The sequence below is a fragment of the Oryza brachyantha genome, chromosome 12 (genome assembly GCF_000231095.2).
Source record: "Oryza brachyantha chromosome 12, ObraRS2, whole genome shotgun sequence".
Lineage (NCBI taxonomy): Eukaryota > Viridiplantae > Streptophyta > Magnoliopsida > Poales > Poaceae > Oryza > Oryza brachyantha.
The window spans coordinates 16,321,585-16,344,444 of NC_023174.2; the positions used below are offsets into that span (position 1 = coordinate 16,321,585).

General features: G+C 43.8%; 4 protein-coding genes and 1 non-coding gene across 5 annotated transcripts; 3 read left to right on the top strand and 2 right to left on the bottom strand.

The window, feature by feature from the left end:
- Positions 1–2,167: 2,167 nt before the first annotated feature.
- Positions 2,168–7,735, top strand: LOC102706616 (5-methyltetrahydropteroyltriglutamate--homocysteine methyltransferase 1). The gene is made up of 14 exons (XM_006664157.3): positions 2,168–2,216; positions 3,455–3,808; positions 3,904–3,991; positions 4,590–4,717; positions 4,791–4,982; positions 5,070–5,272; positions 5,382–5,545; positions 5,664–5,744; positions 5,831–5,997; positions 6,073–6,178; positions 6,328–6,578; positions 6,664–6,736; positions 6,827–6,955; positions 7,045–7,735. The coding sequence occupies exons 2-14, from the start codon at positions 3,459–3,461 to the stop codon at positions 7,411–7,413; spliced, it is 2,301 nt and encodes a 766-aa protein (XP_006664220.1). The 5' UTR covers positions 2,168–2,216; positions 3,455–3,458; the 3' UTR covers positions 7,414–7,735.
- A 469-nt stretch (positions 7,736–8,204) lies between these two features.
- On the bottom strand, positions 8,205–10,185 carry LOC102699463 (vegetative cell wall protein gp1-like). The gene has a single exon (XM_040529598.1). It carries the CDS (start codon positions 9,895–9,897, stop codon positions 8,371–8,373), a length of 1,527 nt encoding a protein of 508 aa, XP_040385532.1. The 5' UTR covers positions 9,898–10,185; the 3' UTR covers positions 8,205–8,370.
- Positions 10,186–14,843: 4,658 nt separating this feature from the next.
- LOC102699743 (cation/calcium exchanger 1-like) lies at positions 14,844–16,945 on the top strand. The gene has a single exon (XM_040529595.1). It carries the CDS (start codon positions 14,941–14,943, stop codon positions 16,636–16,638), a length of 1,698 nt encoding a protein of 565 aa, XP_040385529.1. The 5' UTR covers positions 14,844–14,940; the 3' UTR covers positions 16,639–16,945.
- Positions 16,946–17,749: 804 nt separating this feature from the next.
- On the top strand, positions 17,750–17,820 carry TRNAG-GCC. Its single transcript has one exon. It is a non-coding gene; the product is annotated as a tRNA-Gly (tRNA).
- Positions 17,821–19,200: 1,380 nt separating this feature from the next.
- LOC102700017 (protein SINE1-like) lies at positions 19,201–21,892 on the bottom strand. Its single transcript, XM_015843048.1, has 3 exons — positions 21,799–21,892; positions 20,277–21,602; positions 19,201–19,955 (listed from the first exon to the last, which is right to left on the bottom strand). The coding sequence occupies exons 2-3, from the start codon at positions 21,588–21,590 to the stop codon at positions 19,467–19,469; spliced, it is 1,803 nt and encodes a 600-aa protein (XP_015698534.1). The 5' UTR covers positions 21,591–21,602; positions 21,799–21,892; the 3' UTR covers positions 19,201–19,466.
- Between the last annotated feature and the right edge of the window lie 968 nt (positions 21,893–22,860).

A 22,860-nucleotide genomic window follows, 5' to 3' on the forward strand; every position in this document is an offset into this window, starting at 1 on the left:
TAAAATAAGGGTGTTATGATCGTATAACTAACATGATTTTGAACCATTGAACTCGTAAGTATATTACTTAGCGTGGTCATGTTTGTAAACCAAGCACAAACTGCCCTAAATAGGAGGTGAAGATAGAGATGGCAATGGAAACCCGCAACCCGAGACCCGATGGGTATTTACTCCATTAGGGTACGGGTATGAGCTAAATACATTACCCGTGGATAAGTAAACGGGTAAATACCTTCACCCAACGGGTACGCGGGTACGAGAACATTCCTATGATACCCATACCGTTTACCTGCGGGTAATAAATACCCAGAAGCCCAAATGAACATTTTGGCCCATATATGAAATTAGGCTAGCCCAATATGAAACCCTAGGTATTTAAGCCTCAACCCATATATGAAATTACGCGGATTTATGTATTGTCTACTACTACTTAAGTATTACTTGATGTGATTTATGGTATTGTGTGACTGATGCGGATGCATTGTCGTTGGCTGGTTGCTATAATTAGATCAAAACATTTTGTGTTATTTTTATTGTCATGTCAAATTTGGTGGGTAAATGGGTGACCCGCGGGTGAGGCTTACCCATGCGGGTACGGGTATGGGAGATTTTTTATACCCGTGATGGGTATGGGGATTTTGATGGATCTAAATTTCAATGGTGGATATGAGTATGGGGTAACATACCTGATGGGTATTTACCCATTGCCATCCCTGGGTGAAGATAGGCATAGTTACGAATTTACGATGATGTGGTATTTTATTGAGACTGGTTATGAATTTACGATGATGTGGTAACTGGAGCACGACCTAATTTACGGTGACCATCCATAATTAGCATTGACAGTCACTGTTACCTACATTATAAAAGGTTCATGACTAATGAAATACTACCAGACATGAGTGTTTGACAGCACAAGTTCAACATCCTACTCGCATGATGCCAACCTTTTTCAGCAACTTGAGGTGCATAATTCAAGCGCATATTATAAAATATTTTGATTATACTTAGATTTACGGAGTTGATGTATATATTTATATACGTGTCTAGAATCATTATAATTCATATGAATCTACGGATAACTGAAACATCTTATAACATGAAATTAAAACAAAATTAGATACGCCAGAGATTTACCACAAAAATTTCTGTTTGAATTTGTATGGGGGCTTAGGTAACACATTCATGAATGTGTGTGGCACGGGTTTACGTGCAATCGAAAAATAAAAAAAAACAAACTATATTTTTCGCCATGTTTAATTATATAAAATTTACATTATATTATCATTGAACATATCTTTCCACTTAAGATAACTATATTCGTTGGCTGCGTTCGCAAACGCTAATGACGTAAACGTTTACATCGCTTTTCACGCGCACACTTCCCAAACTACTATATGGGATATTTTTTTCAAAAAACTTTTTATATGAAAGTTGTTTAAAAGAATCAGATTAATCCATTTTTAAGCTTACAAAAATTAATAATCAATTAATCATATACTAATAACTTTTCTCGTTTTACATGCATTGATTTGACTTGTGTCCGATGCCAACTTCGAACGCGGCCGTTATCGTCACGGTTTGAATTATTCCAAACTATTTTTCAATACACAACAACAATATCAAATACGTCAACTATATTACACCGATGAATTTCCATCTATATATTTTCTAAAAATAGGATTAGAAGATATAGTGGAAAATATTATTCACGATGACCCAAACTACAACAACGACAATTGTTTACCCGTCCCAAATGAGAAAATGTACGTTTAACGACACCGCAAAGTAAAATTTGGGTAATAAACATACCCAAAGTACAATTTACCCCCAAATAAAATAGATTTATAGAGCGGTGCATTTTTTTAAAAAATGAATCAAACATCCACCTCAGTCCAAAAGATCGTGTCAAACAACACATGGAAAAAACAAATCCAAAGATGTGCAACACAAAAAAGATGAAACTTTTCATCTAAAAAACCGTGCACCACCAGATCGGCGTCTGCTCTTGGATCTCACCAACCAAAAAAAGCTCACACACATCACAAAAAAACCATGAAAAAAATAAAAAAAAGAAAGAAAAAAAGAAATGCAAGTATCACTGTCTTATAAATAAGCCCTCCCAAACCCCCTTCTTCCTCCCGTCCGCTCTCCTCCTCCTCCTCCTCCGCCGCATCGCCATCCCTCGCCGCCGACGCCGCCTCATTCCCCCCACGGTAAGCCGTGCGCCGCCCTCTCCCTCCACCGGTTTGCGTATCGCAGCCTCTGCCGTCTGCCCCTGGCTTTCCTTGCTCTGGATCGTCTGGGTCTGCAGAGTCCGTGCTCGGATCGCCGGCGCCGGTGCGTGCGTGCGTGCCTGCCGGATCTGTAACCAGACGCGTTGATGCGAATCGTGCGATGGTTTTTTTGGATGTAAAGTTGGTAGCTTTCGTGGTGTGACGTCGGGGATCGGTCGGTGCCGGCCCAGCTTGATCGATCCTGTTCGTCTCGATTTGGACGGGGATGGTTTATTGATCCAGGGTCGGTTTGGTTGTAGGAATCCGATCTGAATGAGTTAGGCGCTTAGATCTGGGGGTTTTTGGTCAGGAAATGGTGAGAAAGATTAGTGATTTTTCTTGTCAGTGTGTTTGCGTGGTTCTTTGACGATGGGATCTGCGGTTTTTCCATCGAAGAAAGCTTCGTTCTTTTTTTCCTCATTGAATGGTCGCATCACACATGTGTGTTTTGTTAGTACTCATCTATGTAGCCCGGGGGTTTTGGATCTGAGGTTTAGTCCATGTTGACTTATGTTTTCCTGTTAGTTATGTCATCTGATATTCTATTTTAAATGCATTAAGTGTACCAGAGTACTACCTTTTAGTATATGCTTCCAGTACGATGGCATCCCGTTTCGTATGAATATAAACACTCTGGTTAAAAAATTGGAATTTTCTGTATGCTCATAGTGAATTGTTGTTTGTATGGTACGGTATGCCAAACAAGATCCACCTACTTTGCTGCTGGTGTGAGAGGGACAGTGCCTCCCACCAATTATAGTTGGTCTAATGTACACACCCATTGGGCTGGGTCCTACTCCTATATGCTATTGCTGGTTGGTGGTGTACCTAACCCATACAGACTAGCACGTATTGTTTAGTTTATTCTTTTAGCACTACTGGATCTGGTGGTATAACCCCATGTATAGGAATCAGGAAAATTAGTGGGAGAATAGAAAACATAAAAGTATGTTTTGATAGTTTGATGGCATATGCCTTTTGTTAGTATGCGTTCAGTTGAAAAATAATAATATGCTTTTCATTATTATGCCTTTTCTTTACTTAACAAGGGATTCTTTGTCTTGTGGTTAGCATATGGATGATGGATCTGTGTAATCTTGTTAGCTAAATTGTAATTTTCCTGTATTCACATGACATTTCTTCGAATCAAACTGAATGTGGTACAATTCTTTCTATAGAAAGATGGCGTCTCACATTGTTGGGTACCCCCGCATGGGCCCCAAGAGGGAGCTCAAGTTTGCCTTGGAGTCTTTTTGGGATGGGAAGAGCAGCGCTGAGGATTTGGAGAAGGTTGCGACTGACCTCAGGGCCAGCATCTGGAAGCAAATGGCTGATGCTGGGATCAAGTACATCCCCAGCAACACCTTCTCGTACTATGATCAGGTTCTTGACACCACTGCCATGCTTGGTGCCGTCCCAGAGCGCTACTCATGGACCGGTGGAGAGATTGGGTTCAGCACCTACTTCTCGATGGCTAGGGGCAATGCCACTGTCCCTGCTATGGAGATGACCAAGTGGTTTGACACCAACTAGTAAGTGCATTGTTTCCACTTCAGCTGTGTAATGGTAATATTTTATTTCACTTTTGTATTCAACATTTTTGCTAATTGCTGCTAAACCTTTACAGCCACTTTATTGTCCCTGAACTTGGTCCTAACACCAAGTTCTCCTACTCTTCCCACAAGGCTGTGAATGAATACAAGGAGGCTAAGGCGGTATGATACTGGAATTACATCTCCCATCTGTCTGTTTCATGAATTTTTCTTAGACTGAGCACATACGTGTTACTAGCGCATGCTTATTATCATTAGCATCTTAGTTAATAAGTTGTTTGTTTGTTTGTTGTGTTGCTTTCTGCTAGTATGCTAATTCAAATCACAGGTTTTGGTACTAATTATGTGTTTCTGAAATGTGCATTGGCTTAATAATTTTGTTTTAGCAAACAAACTCTAATGTACATTAAATAGGCGTGGTTGTCCTGATGTTTTACAATATTCTCAAATTCGCAGTTCGTTTTAAGTTGTGTCCAATAAAATTTTGGTCACTTTCTAAGAATTTTGAATGTTAGCAATTTCAGATTAACAAAGACTAGAATGGCACTTTAAGGTTATCAAACAATGATTTTTTCAATTGTATTTTTCCTTTTTCAAAAAGTTGATTATGTTGGTTTCTAGCAATTTTCTGATTTTACATTATGCTAAGTATCGCATTCTGAATTTTGTAGTATTCCTTCTGAAATAAAAATCAAAATGTTTCTTTAATTACAATGAAATCCGGTTACTTATCTCTCTTATGTAACTGTTACTCTTGCAGCTTGGTGTCGAGACCGTGCCAGTACTTGTTGGACCAGTTTCATACTTGTTGCTCTCCAAGCCCGCCAAGGGTGTAGAGAAGTCGTTCCCTCTTCTTTCCCTTCTTAGCAGCGTCCTTCCTGTCTACAAGTAAGTGCACAAACAAGTCACTACTGCTAGGGCTAAATATTTAGGTCATAATCTGATGCATGATAATATGTAGGGAGGTTATTGCTGAGTTGAAGGCAGCTGGGGCTACATGGATTCAGTTTGATGAGCCCACACTTGTTCTTGACCTTGACTCTCACCAATTGGCTGCATTCTCTGCTGCGTACACAGAACTTGAGCCAGCACTTTCTGGATTGAATGTGCTTGTTGAGACATACTTCGCTGACATTCCAGCTGAATCATACAAGTATGTTTATTCCCTCTACTAACATATCATTATCAAACGCATGTTTTATTTAGCATACAGAACACTGATACTGCCTTTTGACTGCAGGACCCTCACATCCTTGAACAGCGTGACTGCTTATGGTTTTGACCTTATCCGTGGAGCCAAGACTCTTGACCTTGTCAAGAGTGCTGGTTTCCCCTCTGGAAAGTATCTCTTTGCTGGTGTTGTGGATGGACGCAACATCTGGGCTGATGATCTTGCTGCATCTCTCAGCACCCTTGCATCTCTTGAGGCTGTTGTTGGAAAGGGTAAGCAATTAAGCATGTCTAGCACACTTGCTACATATCTGTTATATTTTGTGGTATCCAACAATATCTCCCATGTTTGCATATCTAATACTACCATTCGTTTCTGCAGACAAGCTTGTGGTGTCGACTTCCTGCTCGCTTATGCACACAGCTGTGGATCTTGTGAATGAGACCAAGCTTGATAGTGAGATCAAGTCATGGCTCGCTTTTGCTGCCCAAAAGGTGGTTGAGGTGAATGCCCTTGCTAAGGCATTGGCTGGACAGAAGGATGAGGTATGGTGCCCATCTTGTACCCTCATCACTCACCTCTTAATTAGTGTATGAGCCTAGTTCTTGATAGCATTTGGAGAATCCTCTGCTAATCTGTATATATGTAAACAATATTGTACAGGCTTACTTTGCAGCAAATGCCGCTGCTCAGGCCTCCAGGAGGTCATCACCTCGTGTGACTAATGAGGAAGTCCAAAAGGCTGTAAGTACCTTGCATTTAAAGCCTGAATGTGCTGATTCCCTATCAACAAGACTTGTACTGTTTTTCTTAACATACTGTTTGTGCAGGCTGCTGCCCTGAAGGGGTCTGACCACCGCCGAGCTACCAATGTTAGCGCTAGGTTGGACGCACAGCAGAAGAAGCTCAACCTCCCAGTCCTTCCTACAACCACTATTGGTTCATTCCCGCAGACTGTGGAGCTCAGGAGAGTCCGCCGTGAGTACAAGGCAAACAAGTAAGTAGCAGTTCAGCACAATGCTTCTCTTGTTTTCCTTTTATCTATATTACTCATGGCAAAATCCTGCTGCAGGATCTCTGAGGAGGAGTACGTCAGTGCCATCAAGGAGGAAATCAGCAAGGTTGTTAAGATCCAAGAAGAGCTTGACATTGATGTGCTTGTTCATGGCGAGCCCGAGGTCAGTATCCTTGTGTACTGTTTTACTCTTTAGTGTTTACTAGACTCTGCTCATGGCTGTGTTAGGAATACCGAATTTTTACATTTTCTGATTCATTTGCAATGTTTGGTTTCTTATGCATTGAAGTTAAATTGACATGTATTTTACAGAGAAACGATATGGTTGAGTACTTCGGTGAGCAGCTTTCTGGTTTTGCATTCACTGCCAACGGATGGGTGCAATCTTATGGATCACGGTGTGTCAAGCCACCAATTATCTATGGTGATGTGAGCCGCCCTAACCCCATGACCGTGTTCTGGTCCAAGACGGCGCAGAGCATGACATCTCGCCCAATGAAGGGAATGTTGACTGGCCCTGTCACAATCCTCAACTGGTCCTTTGTCAGAAACGACCAGCCAAGGTCAGTGCCGGTGGTTGATAATCCAAATCGTTCAGGTGGTGTTGAGCTTTTCCATTCTGAGCCTGACATTTTTCACACTGTACAGGTTTGAGACATGCTACCAGATTGCTCTTGCAATCAAGAAGGAGGTCGAGGACCTTGAGGCTGGTGGTATTCAGGTAGGCCCTGTTCTATATTGGTTTCTTGAGAGGATATACATGTACAACACGATCATATTGCTTACATTTCATTTTTATGGTACTTTGCAGGTCATCCAAATTGATGAGGCTGCTTTGAGAGAAGGTCTGCCACTCCGCAAGGCGGAGCACGATTTCTACCTGGACTGGGCTGTCCACTCCTTCAGAATCACCAACTGTGGTGTGCAGGACACCACTCAGGTAAACTTTCTTTCATGAGACTGTTGCTGCACCCTTATGATCATACCACCAATCTCCTGGAACTTGAGCTGACAACTCTCTCTTGACAGATCCACACCCACATGTGCTACTCTAACTTCAACGACATCATCCACTCCATCATTAACATGGACGCCGATGTGATCACCATCGAGAACTCCCGGTCCGATGAGAAGTTGCTTTCTGTCTTCCGTGAGGGTGTGAAGTATGGCGCCGGCATTGGCCCCGGTGTCTATGACATCCACTCCCCCAGGATCCCATCTGCAGAGGAGATCGCCGACCGCATCAACAAGATGCTTGCGGTGCTCGACACCAACATTCTCTGGGTGAACCCTGACTGTGGCCTCAAGACCCGCAAGTACACCGAGGTCAAGCCTGCCCTTACCAACATGGTTTCAGCTGCCAAGCTCATCCGCACCCAGCTCGCCAGTGCCAAGTGAGAACCTCACCATAGCTGCACTTCCCTTGCTTGGGTTGAGAGGAGGAGGATGCCATCATAATGTTTTGAATAATCTTGGGTCCAGTGGATCCACTGTCTGTTCTTAGGTTAGCCAGTCTCTTGGGGCCGAGATCACTCATTACCCATTTTACTTTTGAATGAATTTGGTGGTTTTTGAGGCAGTTGTCGGTGTATTTGTATTGTAAACTGAGTGGAAATCACCAGTGTTTCATCCCAAATTACAAAATTTTCAATGAGTTTGATGCTATGTGATCTGCCAGCAAGCAAAAGTCTTTCTGTCAGGTGTTCACCTGATTTGGCAACGTCTATTTTCTGTTGATTCCTTGCTGTGAAGATCGCTTTGTATTTGCTTATGTGCAACTCCCTCTAATCACAAATATACATCTTATTTTAGACCTTGACACTTGGATTAAGAAAACAGTTGACTTTGCTGGTCTTTATTTATTTTGGGTTGGAAAAGATGAATTGCTTTGTCTTTGAGAAATGCCATTAGTTATCAAGGGCATACTTGAAAAGTTGTTTTAAGTCCTAGAATGACTTGGTGGATTAATCATTTACTTCATTAAACAGCTGAGAAGGCTAAATCAATTTATATCTGGAATCAGAGGGAGTATTCATCATAAGATAAAAAGCAAATGAATGCACTTTCTTGTTGGGATTTTTGAACATATTGGTATCCTACTGTCCTCAGCACCTATAGGCATGCAACACTATCAAACTGTTCATGTTCATTTCAAATGGATTGAAAATTGAAACAAGAGTATACTTGCAATAATTCAGTAGTGCCATTTGGGTCAATGTGGTCTTTGAGTATGCACATTAATTTGCAGGTGTTAATTTACATGTAATCTCATCAGATTAAACACTTAATTACATATGTATACCACACTTTGCAAGGTGATCCTCTGTTTCTTCAGAGACAGAACGGAAGAAAGAGTTAGCTACTCAAGGTGCGCCACACGGCCACGACGATCCCGACGAGCACCGCTGCCGCCGCCGCCATGTTCACCAGCAGCCTCCTCTCGTTCTCCGCCTCCGTCCGAGTTCCACTCGCCGTCGACGGCGGCGGCTGCTCCTTCGTTTCCTTCTCCTCTGCTGCTGGTGCTCCAACCCGAGCCACTTCTTGCACTTCCTTCCTCTTTGCCGACACAGGAAGCCGCGGCGGCGGCGGTGAGGCGGCCTGACGACTCGGCACAGTGAGGGTAACATCGGGTTCCTTCGTGCTCGGCGGTGGCGGGCGTGCCGGCTTGTCGGCGGCGGGCTTTGGTGGTTCGGGGATAATGGCTGTAGGTTGTGGAGTCCAATACCGCTGTGGCGGCGGCGGCGGCGGCGACGGAGGCGGCTTTGGGCGGCCACCGTCTGCGGGCTGTCTCTGAATGGTATTGGGCAACTTCCGCCGCAGCGGCGACGAGGGTCTCGGCTCATCGGCGGCGGGTTTAGTTGGTTCGGGAGCAGTTACTGCAGGTGGAGGTGGAGCCCAATACCTCGGCGGCGGCGGAGATGGAGGCGGTTTTGGCTTTGGCTTTGGATCGCCGTCTCCGGTGGCCGGTGTCGGAGTAATATTGGGTAGCTTTGTCATGGCCTTGTCGGCGGCGGCGGGCGGCAGCGGCAACGGCGGTTCAGGACTCGTGCCGGCCTCCGCCGGAGTTTGTGGTAGCGGCGGCGAGGGCTTTGCCGTCGGAGCTCGTGGTGGTGGCGGTGGCTGGGGCTTTGGCTCGACGACAACAGGGGTGATCGCCGGAGGTTGTGGTGGTGGCGACACTTGTTCTGGAGGAGGAGGAAGTGCCGGAGGTGGTGGTGGAGGCGGAGGCGGAGGCGGAGGTGGCGGCAACGACGGTGGCGGCTTGGGCTTCGGCTCGGCAACAGGAGCTTTCACCGGAGGAGGAGAAGGCGGCGGCGGCGGCAGCGATGGCTCAAAATGGCTACGAGTCCGAGGAGGAAGAGTAGGAGGCGGACCAGGTGGTGGCCGCGGCGGTGGTGACGGCGGCGGCGACGGCTCAAAACGCGTACGGGGAGGAGAAGGAGGCGGCGGTGGCGGTTCAAAACGCGTACGCGTGCGCGTACGAGGAGGAGGAGGTGGTGGCGGCGGCGGCGGCGGCGGCGGAGACAGAATCGGCGGCGTCTTGGACTCCGGCGACGGGGACGTCCACGGCACCGTGTCGGGGACGACGAGGGGGAGGGTGATGATGAGCTTGTGGTCTTCGAACCTGGCACGGACGCCGTCGGCGTCGCAGTTCTCCGGCAGTCGGAGGTCCTTCTTGAAGCGCACCCACCTCCCTCCCCTCGCCGCCGCCGGCCGCTCGCCGGTGGCCCTGAGCACGCCGTGGTTGTCCACCTGCACCCTCACCTGCTCCTTCCTGAACCCCGGCAGGCTGATCTCCACCACGTCCCTGTCGTCCCCGACCTGCCTCCACTCCACCACCGGCTCCACCTCCTCGTACGCTATCGCTCGCCGCTGCTCCATCGCTGCCGCCGCCGCCGCCGCTCGCCGGAGCGCGCACGTCAGCAATCTTTAACCACGACAGCGACGTGAAAACATTTGTATATTACACTTGTATATATACATACATACAAGATTCATGCATTTCTAGCTTGGATTGGTTGATGGACATGGCAGGAGCCTAGGTTAGAGAAGGTAGCCATGGATGGAGTGAGCTTGGTGCCATGGGTCACCTCCTTGCTAGGGCCAAGGACATGCTTCCTTGCTTCTCGATCTCCTCTCCATGGAGGGGGAAGGAAGAAAAAAAACACATTGAAGGCAACCATTTTAAGCATGTGTTTAGGTGTTGCTTGCATCATGGGTAATACTCCTACCAAATTAAGCTCATCAAAGCTGAGTTCACATGTTTCCTTTTGATGTTAGAATTTTGAATCGTGGTGTTTGTTTTGAAATCAGTTCTTCAGATCTGATGCTTCTTTTAGTTGCAAAGGTAATTATTATTATTCACTTTCCAAGTTATAAATTATTCAAACTGTGGCCTCTTTGGATTAGCTTTTCAGGGATTCCAGCACTCTTCAATTTTGGATATCGACAGTATTTCTTTTTGAAGCTAGTTAATTATCAAGAGTAGATGTGTGTTGAGCTCAGTAGGATGAGAACGGTAAGGAAATATCCCGAACCAAATTGTGCCGTTTTCTATAGTTGACTTGATTGAATTCGTATTTTAAGACAAATTTGGAATATTAAAATTCAAAAACGGAACACGAAATTAGAATGCAAAAATGCAACAAAAACAGTTCATACACTTGTTCGGCCAATTTCAACATTTCTATATTTTATTCGGAACATTCCACACTTCTAAATTGTGTTAAACCCGAATTTGGCGCACAATATGCCACACTCACATCACAGACATGGATGAGTTGATGAACTGTAGCTGGTTGTCTTATACTTCTACCTAGTTTAGTTGCTACTTAATTGCTTATTCTAGACATGTATTGGTGTGTTGACGAGTTAATATTTCGTATTATTTTTTCGTATACCGACCGTGTTCGACATAATTTCGTTCGGATTTGTTCATTTATGAAATTCTCAATATTCTGTAAGTTCGTGTTCGACTTAACCAATTTTGGTTTTTATTCAAATGTAGAAGTAGAAGACGGTTCAGATGTTTTCCGACCGTTTTCATCTGTGGAGGTCAAGGTTTCCCCTACCGCTGGGGCCAGGTTACTGTACCTCGGATGTAAGCACACGATAACCATGGCAAATCATGATAAACCATACATTATTTATAAAAGAAATCAAACTATCTTTAAAATTTATTTGAATCCAGTGGTGTTACCGTGCTAATACCATTACTTTACCCCGATGGTAATCACACGCTTTTGAACGGTTTATAACTACTCGAGGTACTTCACTTTCCAAGTCCGAAGTCCGGTGGCACTTCTTGCAGTTTAGTTTTTCATGAGTCTATCTTCTGAGCTTAACTATAGCTATAGCATATATCAATAAATTAGGAAGGATAATTTATCTAGTACGATAGGAGGGAAACCCATTGCTTATCCCCTTCAGTTAATCTTCTTGTCAGTTCTCAACTGAAGAAGCTCAAACAGAAGGGCACAGTGATTTGTACCAGAAAGCCAACGATCTGGGATTCAGTGCTTGAAAGGTAGTGCTCCTTCCGTTTTATAATGTAATTTATTTGATTTTTTTTAATATTTGATCATTTATCTTATTTAAAAAATTATAAAAATATTATTTATTTTGCTTGTGACTTACTTTATTATCAAAAGAACTTTAAGCATGACTTATATTTGTACCAAATTTTTAAATAAGACGAATGGTTAAACATTGTAATTAAAAAGTTAAACATCTTCCAATCTAAAATCGAGGTAGTTGTAATATTTAATAAAGGGATAATGTACACATCCCAACAGTCTAAGTGTTTGCAGATGAAGCAACCAGACAAGCAAATCAAGCGTGCAGAATCAATTTTGCATCTTGGAGTGGATCAACTTCTTTAGATTTTCTTCCTCTACTACTAGGCCTTGTTTAGTTCACAAATTTTTTTTTTCAAAAACATCACATCGAATTTTTGAACACCTAAATAAAGCATTAAACATAGATGAACCAAAAATTAATTGCACAGTTATGGAAGAAATCTTGAGACGAATCTTTTGAGCCTAATTAGCCTATGATTAGCCATAAGTGCTACACTAACCAACATGTGCTAATGACGGACTAATTAGGCTCAAAAGATTCGTCTCGCGGTTTCTAGGCTAGCCGTGAAATTTGTTTTTTCATTCGTGTCCAAAAACCCCTTCCGACATCCGGTCAAACATTTGACGTGACAATTCTCCCAAAAATTTTCTCAATCTAAACACCACCCAAGTTTAATAGTACAAGCTGCTGATTTGTTCACACCTTGCTGCTGTCCCTGAAGATATTGTTCCTTGGATGATTGTCCTTGCTGGATAAAGCTCATTGCATAATAGAGTGCAGTTAACAAGAGGGAAAGGAAGTAATTTGCACATGCACCAATCGAGCAATACGGTGGTCGCATAATAGCCTTTTTTTTTTCAGAACGTAGAAATTGGTAGGAAAATGTCTCAAAAATTCCAGGGAAAAAACAGCTCTCATTCAAGGAGTTGAGGTATTTCAGAAAATTCAGAATAGAAGACAAGATCATGTGTGAAATCAATCAACTGTACATTAGAGGTCCCCAGCTTGCTAGGACAATTCCAAGCTGGAATTCTCAATGAATAGTCCTAGACAAGGGTACCAGGCTACAGAAAAGTCACTCTATGGGCTGGATTTTTTTTTTGGTTCTTTTGCAAATGACAAACAATTTATGAATAAAACTTTTATATATGTGTTTTTAGTGATTTAAAAACCAATGCTAAACAATAAATTACGATAAAATAAATCTAAAATCTGCTCTAAATTTAATGTTAAAAATCTAAATTTTGACTTATAAGCATAAACACAAGCGAAAAGATGAGGATGACAGTGATCATAAACTTCACAAGCGCTGAAGCGCCCACCGTGCATTGTGTTCATCATTTCTGACAGACAGGCAGTGCTCACCAGAATTCTCACTCTAGTTCAATCAGAAACTCAGCTTGCAAAGGGTGACTCCTTCCTGAGATGATCATCTTGATCTGAAAGAAGAACTTGACAATGTGTTGATGATCCTAATGTAACTCATGAATCAGGAGAAGATACATCACCTGTTCTTGCTTCCTTCTCTGAATTACCTGCTCTGTGCGGTTCCAATCTGACATTAGCATCTCTTGATGTTTGAGTGAGACCTGGATTTCATGAACTGATGTTGAGGCTAATGGCTGTTCATCTGTCTGGTGCCCATCTGACAGTAGCATCTCCTGGATGTTCTTGCTCATAGAATGGCGTGTCGTCCATGGATTGGTCAGGCAATTTGGCAATTTGTTCATAGTCTAGAGGTGAGAATGTATGGACAGGAAAGAGACGATGGAAATGAAACTGCAGGTCGAGTATGGACATACCATCTTACCTGATCCAATAATTGGATGGAGAAAATATTGTGCCGGTAAGTGAAGACAGTAACAGGTTTAAAACCACCAAGCAGTTGTGAATTTTCATTATTTGATATCTAGAATTAATGTTAATAGCCTAAAGATTATGGCAGCATATGTAGAAACATGTTGATCATTAATTTGAGTTGATTTGTTATTACTGTTATGCATCTCAGGTAATAGAAAATTTAAAATGGGAGAGGTTTTCCTCTCTGTCCGAAAGAAAAATAATTGCAGCTGATATTTCAGGGCGTCATATTTTTATTTTTTATAAGCATGAGCAAAACAACTTATTAATAATTAAATAAACAATTTTTGAGTAAAATATTTATATACATGTTCTTAGCGATATAAAAGAAGAGACCGAAAAATAAACCGCAATAAAAAAACCAAATCAACTATAAATTTAAGTATTAAAATTTAAATTTTAGCTTATAAGTATAAATGAAAAGACGAGGTGTCAATCTCATCCACCTGCTGAATTCCAAAAGAAAAAGAAATTGATTGATTAGCCACACCGATTATTATACCTCCATATGAGAGAAGTACATGGTACCCACTGGCACATGAAAATAGTATGGCATGATGAGATCAGAGGAGCAGGGGCAGCAGTATCTCTCTTCCAACTTCTAAAATACCAGTAATAGTGTTGCTTTTGCTTACTAGGTAAGTTACATAACAATGACTTATCAAATGCCAAATGGTGCTGCATCAACATAATATAATATGGCATATAAGTTGACACAATTACACAGCACCACCACAAAGCCATAATTTAGCCCAAAGAGAGTATCAAAAAGGAAGATGATGAAATTCAGAAGAAGAGTTGAGAGTCAGTCAGTGTCAAGGTCATGTGATGGGGTGATTCAGCATCTCTGAGGGGCCTAATCAGCTGCCACTTGTCCTAATGACGCCACATTTTTCCTGTCAATTTCCACACAAACTCTCAACAAACTCAAGCAGAGCAAATCGAAGAGCAAAACTTCCATCTTTCTCTCTGGACCAACCAAGAACACTACATTTCCAGTGCTACGGAAAAAACAAGAACACTGTTCCTTGTTAGTAACTTGCAATGTTTGATCATTTGTCTTATTTAAAAGAATCGTGAAAATATCATTTATTTTGCTTGTGACTTCCTTTATTATCAAAAGAACTTTAAGCATGACATATCATTTTTTCTATATTTGTACTAAATTTTTGAATAAGACAAATAGTCAAACGTAAGCAACAAAAAAAACTAACTATCTTATATTATGAAACGAAGGTAGTATAAGACTTTTTAATCTTATCTAGATTTAAATATATGTTAATGAATCTGAATAAATATACAAATATATGGATAAATCTGAAAACCCTAAAAAGGTCTCATGGTTTGGAGCAGAGTGAGTACAAGACACTACAGTTCCCAGCTTTTTCTTCTCAATTCAGTTGAGGCCATGCCATCAAAATCGTAGCTTCACTCTCTCCCAATCATCACAAAGCTCCAATCTTTCTCTGTCTCTCCCCCCGTCCCATGGCCGCGTTCTTGCAAACGCTGCAGCGGCGGCGCAGGCGAAGCAATGCCGCCGTCGCCGGCGCCGCGTTCTTGGCTCTCGCCGCCGTCTTCTCCGTGCGCCTCGCCACGCGCAATGGGATCGAGATCTTCAGAGGTGTTGGTCGGGTTGCGGTGGCGAGCTCGTCGTCGCCGGAGCCGGACAACTCGTCCCCCGGTGGGTGCCGGGAGATGCAGTCGCTGGGCGATCATGGCGCGAGGTGCCGGTACGTGCGGAAGCACCCGCCGTGCGCGCCGGAGGGGTACGTGGACTACCTCCGGCTGCTGTACTGCGGGTTCGGGCGGGAGCCATGGCTGGGCTACGCGGTGCTCGCGCTGTGGCTGCTCGTGCTCTTCTACCTCCTCGGCGACACGGCGTCCGAGTACTTCTGCGCCTCGCTCGAGGGGCTCTCCTCCGTGCTCCGCCTCCCGCCGGCGATCGCGGGCGTCACGCTGCTGTCCCTCGGGAACGGCGCGCCCGACGTGCTGTCCAGCGTCGTGGCGTTCGCCTCCGGCGGCGAGGAGGCCGGGGACGTCGGGCTCAGCGGCGTGCTCGGCGGCGCGCTGTTCGTGTCCACGGTCGTCGCCGGCGTGGTCGCCATCGTCGCCGGGCGTCGAGGACCGGTCACCATCGAGCGGCGCGGGTTCGTGCGCGACGTGTGCTTCCTCCTGGTGGCGCTCGGCTACCTTCTCGCCGTGCTGCTCACCGGCGCCATCACCGTCTGGGCCGCCGCGTCGTTCCTCTCCCTCTACGCCGGCTACGTCCTCCTCGTCTGGACCTCCCACTGCTGCGCCGCCTCCGCCGAAGAAGAGGAAGCCATCAAGCACCCGGTCTCCTCCCTCGTCGCGCCTTTCCTCCTCGACGACGACGGCGACGCGTCACCTCCTCCGCTCCCCGTCTCGTACAAGCCCGCCGTGGCCGCGCCAAGAACCTTCGCGCGGCGCCTCATCGACCTCCTCCACTCGCCGCTCTACCTCCCGCGTCGCCTGACCGTCCCCGACATCGCCGTGCACCGGTGGTCCAAGCCCAACGCGGTGGCCTCCGCGCTGCTCTCTCCTCTCCTCCTCGCCGCCATCTCCTTGCCCACCACCCCCGTCATCATCCTCTCCGCCGCGCTGGCCGGAGTCCTCCTCGCCGCCGTCGCGACGCTCACCACGGACGCCGCCTCCCCGCCCAAGAGCCGGTGGGCGCGCCTCCCCTGGCTCGCCGGCGGGTTCCTCATGTCGGTGCTCTGGTCCTACGTCCTGGCGCGCGAGCTCGTGTCCCTGCTGGTCTCCATCGGCGTGGCGGCCGGCGTGGAGGCCGGCGTGCTGGGCGCGACGGTGCTGGCGTGGGGGAACTCGCTGGGGGACCTGGTGGCGGACGTGGCGCTGGCCATGCACGGCGGGGCCGAGACGGCGGTAGCCGGCTGCTACGCGGGGCCGGCGTTCAACACGGTGGTGGGGCTCGGGCTGTCGCTGACGCTGGCGGCCGGGGCGCGCCACCCGGAGCCGTACGCGATCCCGGCGGGCGTGGCGGTGTACGTGGCCGTGGGGTTCCTCGCCGCCGCGCTGGCGTGGGCGCTGGTGGTGCTGCCGGCGAGGGGGATGAGGCTGGACGCGGTGCTCGGCGTGGGCCTCCTCGTCATCTACTTCGTCTTCCTCTGCGTCAGGCTCGCCATTCTCACGCCATTGCATTGATCATAAAACAAAATATATACTACTAGAATTTTTTTCTTCCCTTCTTTTTCTTTGCAGATTGCAAATATGCAATGCAAAGTTTGATGTTAGGTGTTGGGGTTGGTTTCAAGAGTTAATTAATTGGATGGTTAATTATTAATTTACATGGTATTTAGTTCATGCAGAAATGCAGATGCATATATGATATATGCAGTGCATGTAGTATATGGTTTGTCATTCTCTAGCAGTATCTATCTCCTTCTGAAGTGTACATAGATGCAATTGTATACGACACCTTCAGCCTCGTCACTTCATTTTATATTTATAAGTCAAAATTTAAATTTCGATCTTAAGTTTGAAATTGGTTTTAATTTTTTTAAGATCATAAGAACACACATATGGAAGTTTCTATTTACAAAATATATTTTTTCTTTACAGATATATCATTTGGCTTTTTCCTTCCCGACAACTTTCAATCTAGTACACCATCTCCTCCTGTACCGTATATATTTTTTGCTAAAATATTTTCTGTTCTATTCAGTGGCACCTTTTCTGGATTTTAAACGGTGCGATTTTCATTAAAAAAAAGGTTTCCTATATGTGAATTTCTGGTGAATCTTTTGTAAATCGTTTTCAATAGTTAACTTAAAATCATTCTGCTATTTAACTAATTCATTAAACTATATATTCAGTTAAGAAACAAGCTAGCCTGTGACCAGTACAACTGTACAAGTACAGCATGCAAAACCTATACTCTACAGTGAATGAAGCGTGCAGACAGAATAATTTGGAGGCAAATTTATGGTCTTTGAGTTTGTCACTAGGTACGTGAATGACAAATTAATTAGTGGACTTGAGGTAGGCTGAGTCAGTCAAGTCGCTGCTGGGTTTGTTTTCTAGTAGTGGCTGCACGTACGTGTATCAGACGTATTTGCCGGCCATCCATGTGGCATCATTAGCCTGATTATTCGATTCCCCACACGTGCCATCAACTAATATAAATATGCTTATTCTAAGCTAAAATCTCATTGTTCTAGCGATTTGCGTTGTACTACGGATGATTGATTGGACTAACCAGTGTTTCTCAGAAAAGAGAATATCAGTAATTTTACAAACAATCGAAAACAATAAGGCACCAGTGGTCTAGTGGTAGAATAGTACCCTGCCACGGTACAGACCCGGGTTCGATTCCCGGCTGGTGCATTTTTTCCGTTGAAAAATAATTATTTTAAACTTGCACCATAATATAAAATATCTGCACTATCGTATTAATATTTAAGATATATATCGTATTATTTACCCCAGCCATTTCAAAATAGAAGCGTTTCTCCTATTCAAGATTTGCATCGTAATATAAATATTTCTACACTAATTTCTATGATTTTAATCATTCCCATAATACCAGAACCAATCAAGTACTTAGCTAAAAAGGGAAATCTTTTGAATTAACCTAAGTATGAAGTTAAACAATCTAAAAATGCTTATATAACGTGCTGATATTTTGGAACATTGTTAGTATGTTATATAAAGATGTTATACTAGTAGTATCTTTTTGTTTATTTTATACATATGTTTTTATTTTTAATATGTAAGTGGAAACAACTATAGGCACCCTTATATATAGTTCTAAACTATTTTATAAAAATATATTTGTATTTTATATATAGTACCTGCACTAACTACTTTTAGTCAGTAGACATATCTTATGATCTAGAATTATCCACATTAATCCAATGCTCTGGATTGCTTCTAATTAAAATAGAAGGAGGAGGAAGAGGACGAAGACGTGGTGGAAGCGCCGGAATGCGATGTCCACGCCGCCGTGTTCGGGCTCAAGTACAGCCGGCCGGCGGGGAGAGCTGCAGACGACGGCTGTCCGAGTGCCCACGCACTCCTGATTCTCTCCCGGCCGTAGCCTTCTTCTTGTTTTTTTTTTTTTGGGTTGGGCCGACCATCAAGTCGGTCAAGGGCCGTAGCCTTCGGGATGTGTTATAATCTTTCAGAGAACAGACAGGAATCGGCAATGTAAAAGGATTCAGAATATCTGATCATGTAAACAGCTACAACTTTGGGCTTAATTTTAATGATGAATCCATCGTTGAGACTGCTCTTTCAGTAAAGCGCAACTCTATATACTAGTTCTTTACTGTTTCCAAATGCCCAGTACGGGCACGTTAGTTGATGCAAGTTGTAAAGCTTTTTTTTTTTAACCATTAATACAATGGGCACAAAATAGCATACTCATCATTTAGCTTTTCCTTATAAACCAAAATTTAATTTTTCAACCTAAAATTTAGAGTTGATTTTAAGGTTTTTTTATTATAGTTTATTTTTAGTATTTAATTTTAGATCGCTAAAAACATGTATATAAAAGTTTTATTCATAAATTATTTTAATTTGACATATTTTTCATTTGCAAATATGTCGTTACGCTTTTGTCTTTAAAATGCCACACAATGATCTCATAGAGCTTCATCTACATTTTTACGCAAACAACAAATTAATCAAACATGTCAGGCATACCGCACCGCATACATACAGGAACAGAGCAGCTATGCTGACAATAGACATGTTACCCTGTAATGCTGCCTAATCCAGTTGATTGCTTGAATCATAGATTACACGTCTACAACTCAAAGCTGAGACTGATACATTATTACTGATTTTTATGACCGCATTCAAAAATAAAAAATACACTAGAACTTATTAAATTAATTCATTGCAGCTTTCGACAGTTCAATCATTTTACCCCAGAATTTACACCATCCAAAGTCATCCATGTATACCGCAGTTTTTGTATACAATTCTACAAAATCGATGGCTTGATGTACATCACAAAACGCAGCTGTTTAGGTAGGAATAACATAAAGCTCTGTGTAGTCCTCCTTCCACCAACAAAACAAGAGAGCAACAATTGCTACGACACAAACGAAAACAAAAACTGGATAGCGCGAATGGCTTTCATTTCTTTTCTTGCCTCCAGTCTTCTTCTCATTCACATCTTGGCATTCTTGGCAAGGAGATTTGGCTGCAGCATCAAAACTCTCATCATTGTCAGCCGGGAGCTTCAGGTCTTCTATTAACACATCAGTGTTTTGCATATAGTACTGATATTCTTGTTGAAATGGATCCACATCTTCTCTTCTTTCCTCAAACTCACTGTTCTTTTTGAACTGAAGAATATTCAGACATGGCCCAGAGCAGTGTTGTATAGCTGGGCTTTCAGGTACTGGGCGGCCATCTCGTTCCGAGTCTCTGCAGAAGGTGCAAGAGTGGAGCTGCTTCCTTGGAGTAGATTTCATCCTGATGTCACCTGATAAAACCTGTACCTTGGATATCTGAAATAAATTCATGGGATTGAGAAGGAGGGATTCATTTAATTCTACAAAAGGCATGCCTTCAACCCAAAACCATGTCAAAACTAAAACACTGAAAGACAGATCCTCAACGCATTGATTGATAAAAATGAATATCCAAACAATTAACATGTATGCCGAGGGTATATAAAAGTGACATCAAAATGGTTATTTTTCATGCTGGTTGGGGCCATGGAATACAACTAATATGTTAAAGAACTGCTAATATTTAATCATGTACAACATATTGAGATTTTAAGTACATCAAAGCCACCATGGATTGAAACAGAATCTGATATGTACCTGAGAGCAGTGACTGGTTGCATGCGCTGTTGAACATACATAACATTGGTCAACAACTCTTGTTGGCACATCTGAGAACCTCCTACCTGGCTTAAGTGGGTCAACAGAATTCGAGTGTGCCATCAAACCCGAAACATCATGATTATCAGGCTTGACAGTCTGAAAGAAGTCATAATTGGATATTCCATGTGATTTATCAGATTTATTACTCCATAGCCGCCGCCTTGCACTTCTGCTTCCAGATACATCAACACATTGCCCCATTGAATGTCGAGAATCGTAATCAGTAGACAAATGAACAGAACGCACCTCACAAGAATGTGAATCACATGAGCTGTCATCTCTGATATCCATATCAGGATGTGAATGTGGACCTTTTCTGGTATGTCTTACAGAATAGTTTCCTAACTGACTCAAATTATTGCCATGTCCACTCTCCTGCCTGTCAAGTAACCTAGCAGTCTCACATGCTTGAAAAGCTGCAATGCTGACGTCTGTCACACTATCATCCTGGAATTGTTCCATAGCATGGATAATACTATTGATCTCAGAAGATATAATACAACTTTTCATGATAGAATGTATCATTTGAATGGATGAAACAATCATCTGAGGACTGCTTGCTTTAGCACTCTCATCCAGTATATGCAAACCTGATCTTATCAAAGAGCGCCCATAAGGCTCAAGTGTCAGAGGATTTTGCTTTGACAAAGCAACAACCAAATTTAAATGCGCAACAGTCTGACCATGCACCTCCTGTAGAGCCCCTGAGACTTTCAAGCACACATCATTAACCAGCTCGTTAGACGCAAATCGCCAGTTAGTAGATTCTACAAGCGCAGCGACACAAAGAGCAGAACCAAAAGAGATGCTCTCCTCAGTGCTCATCAGGCAATCTGACAAGGGCCGACAGATTGAGCCAAAGATCCCAGTTTTCTCCTCTTCTGTCGCCAGAGGATCAACGACGTAGCGGGACAGTGTACAGACAGCCTTGGAGCAACCACTGGCATTTTGCAAGGATACTGCAACAGACGAAGATATGATCCTAATGAGCGTCGAAACGATCAGGCCGACGTGCAGCACAATCTTGCGGCCATGCGCTTGCGCGGCAGTCTCAAAGATGCACAGCATCTCATCATCAGAGTAGGAGCACGGCTTCACGGGGTCACAAACGCGGGCAAGAAATGGAGGAAGCGTGTTTGAATCAAGATCTTTGACGAACAGTCTCAGGCCATTGAAGGCGGCCTTGCTGCTAAGGGGATCCATCATCAGAGAGCCCATTTCAAGACCTGTACCGTCCACCGATGATATCATCTCATACACTATCTGTATACATTCAAAAGCAGAACTAAATTCAGCATTCGCAGATGAACCCCCCAAATCCCTATTTTTGGGGGAACAAACTAAACAAAATTAAACTTGTGTTATGAGTTGTACTACTAATAAGGGTTTAGGCACAGAGCGGGAGAGGTCGAAGATAACGAAGTCTTAAGGGGGGGAAGAGAAGATGCGCGTTGCTCACCGGCGGTGGAAGGGGAGGAGGAGCGGCGGCGGGACACCGGCGGTCGCAGTCGCAGGATGAGATGGAGATCGGCGCGGCGGCGCGGCGGGCGAAGTCTCGCGGGGAGTGGAGCGGAGGTCGTCGGTCGGGTCGAGGGAGAAGCTAAGTTTGAGGAGTTACAGGCCCATTAAGGTTTGATGGGCTGGCCCAAAGGTGATGTCATGGGCTTTCTCTAGCCAAATAAAAATGTCCATTTGACACGAATTTTTTTATAATTAATTTTATTTTAAAAATATTTACAGAAATATATTTTCATTTCAAAAGCAACCTCCTTGCGTCCAATCGGTGGGAGCTGTGTATAAAACGTTCTTTGGTTAGACGCGATAGATGACGTGACAGACGACGAGTGGTGCACGGTACACGATCGTTATGGATGGGGTGGAATTTTGCAGGTGGCCCCCTTGACACCCTATGCAAGGGTGTTTTATCAACAGCCAATGGGTGCTTGCAAAATTACATGCTATCTTTTTTCATAGGTGGCTTCCGTGTTACTAATAAAACACCCTACTATAGGTTTCAAGGGGGTGCCTACAAAAAAAAATCCCGCCCCGGCTCCAACTGCCATCTCTCACATCCCACTCATCGTCTATCATGTCATCTGCCATGTTAACCCAGAGGACGTTTTATTTTTTATTTTTTTTATAAAAGACTCAAAAGAGTCCAGCTTAAAAGCAAAAACATAGTTTGCTGGGATTACCAGCTTACAAGCAAGGGTATTGAAACATTTTTAGAACCTAGTTACATCTCACAGCAAAATAGCCTTCAAAACAAACATCTACTCTGAGAAGTACTAGGAAACAAAGACAGACTTTATACACTGCACCCACTAGTATAAAAATCGGATAATCTTTCTTTTTTTATTTTTAGATAGAAAAGAACACTCCCTTGTAAAAAGAGAATTTATTGCTATTGACCTTTGTTATGCAATGATCTGAGGACGGATACCTAAGTGCCCTGCTCAGGGAGTGTGACCAAACTGTCCTCATGGCATCCAGCTACATATTTCTGTTAATGCTATTCAGA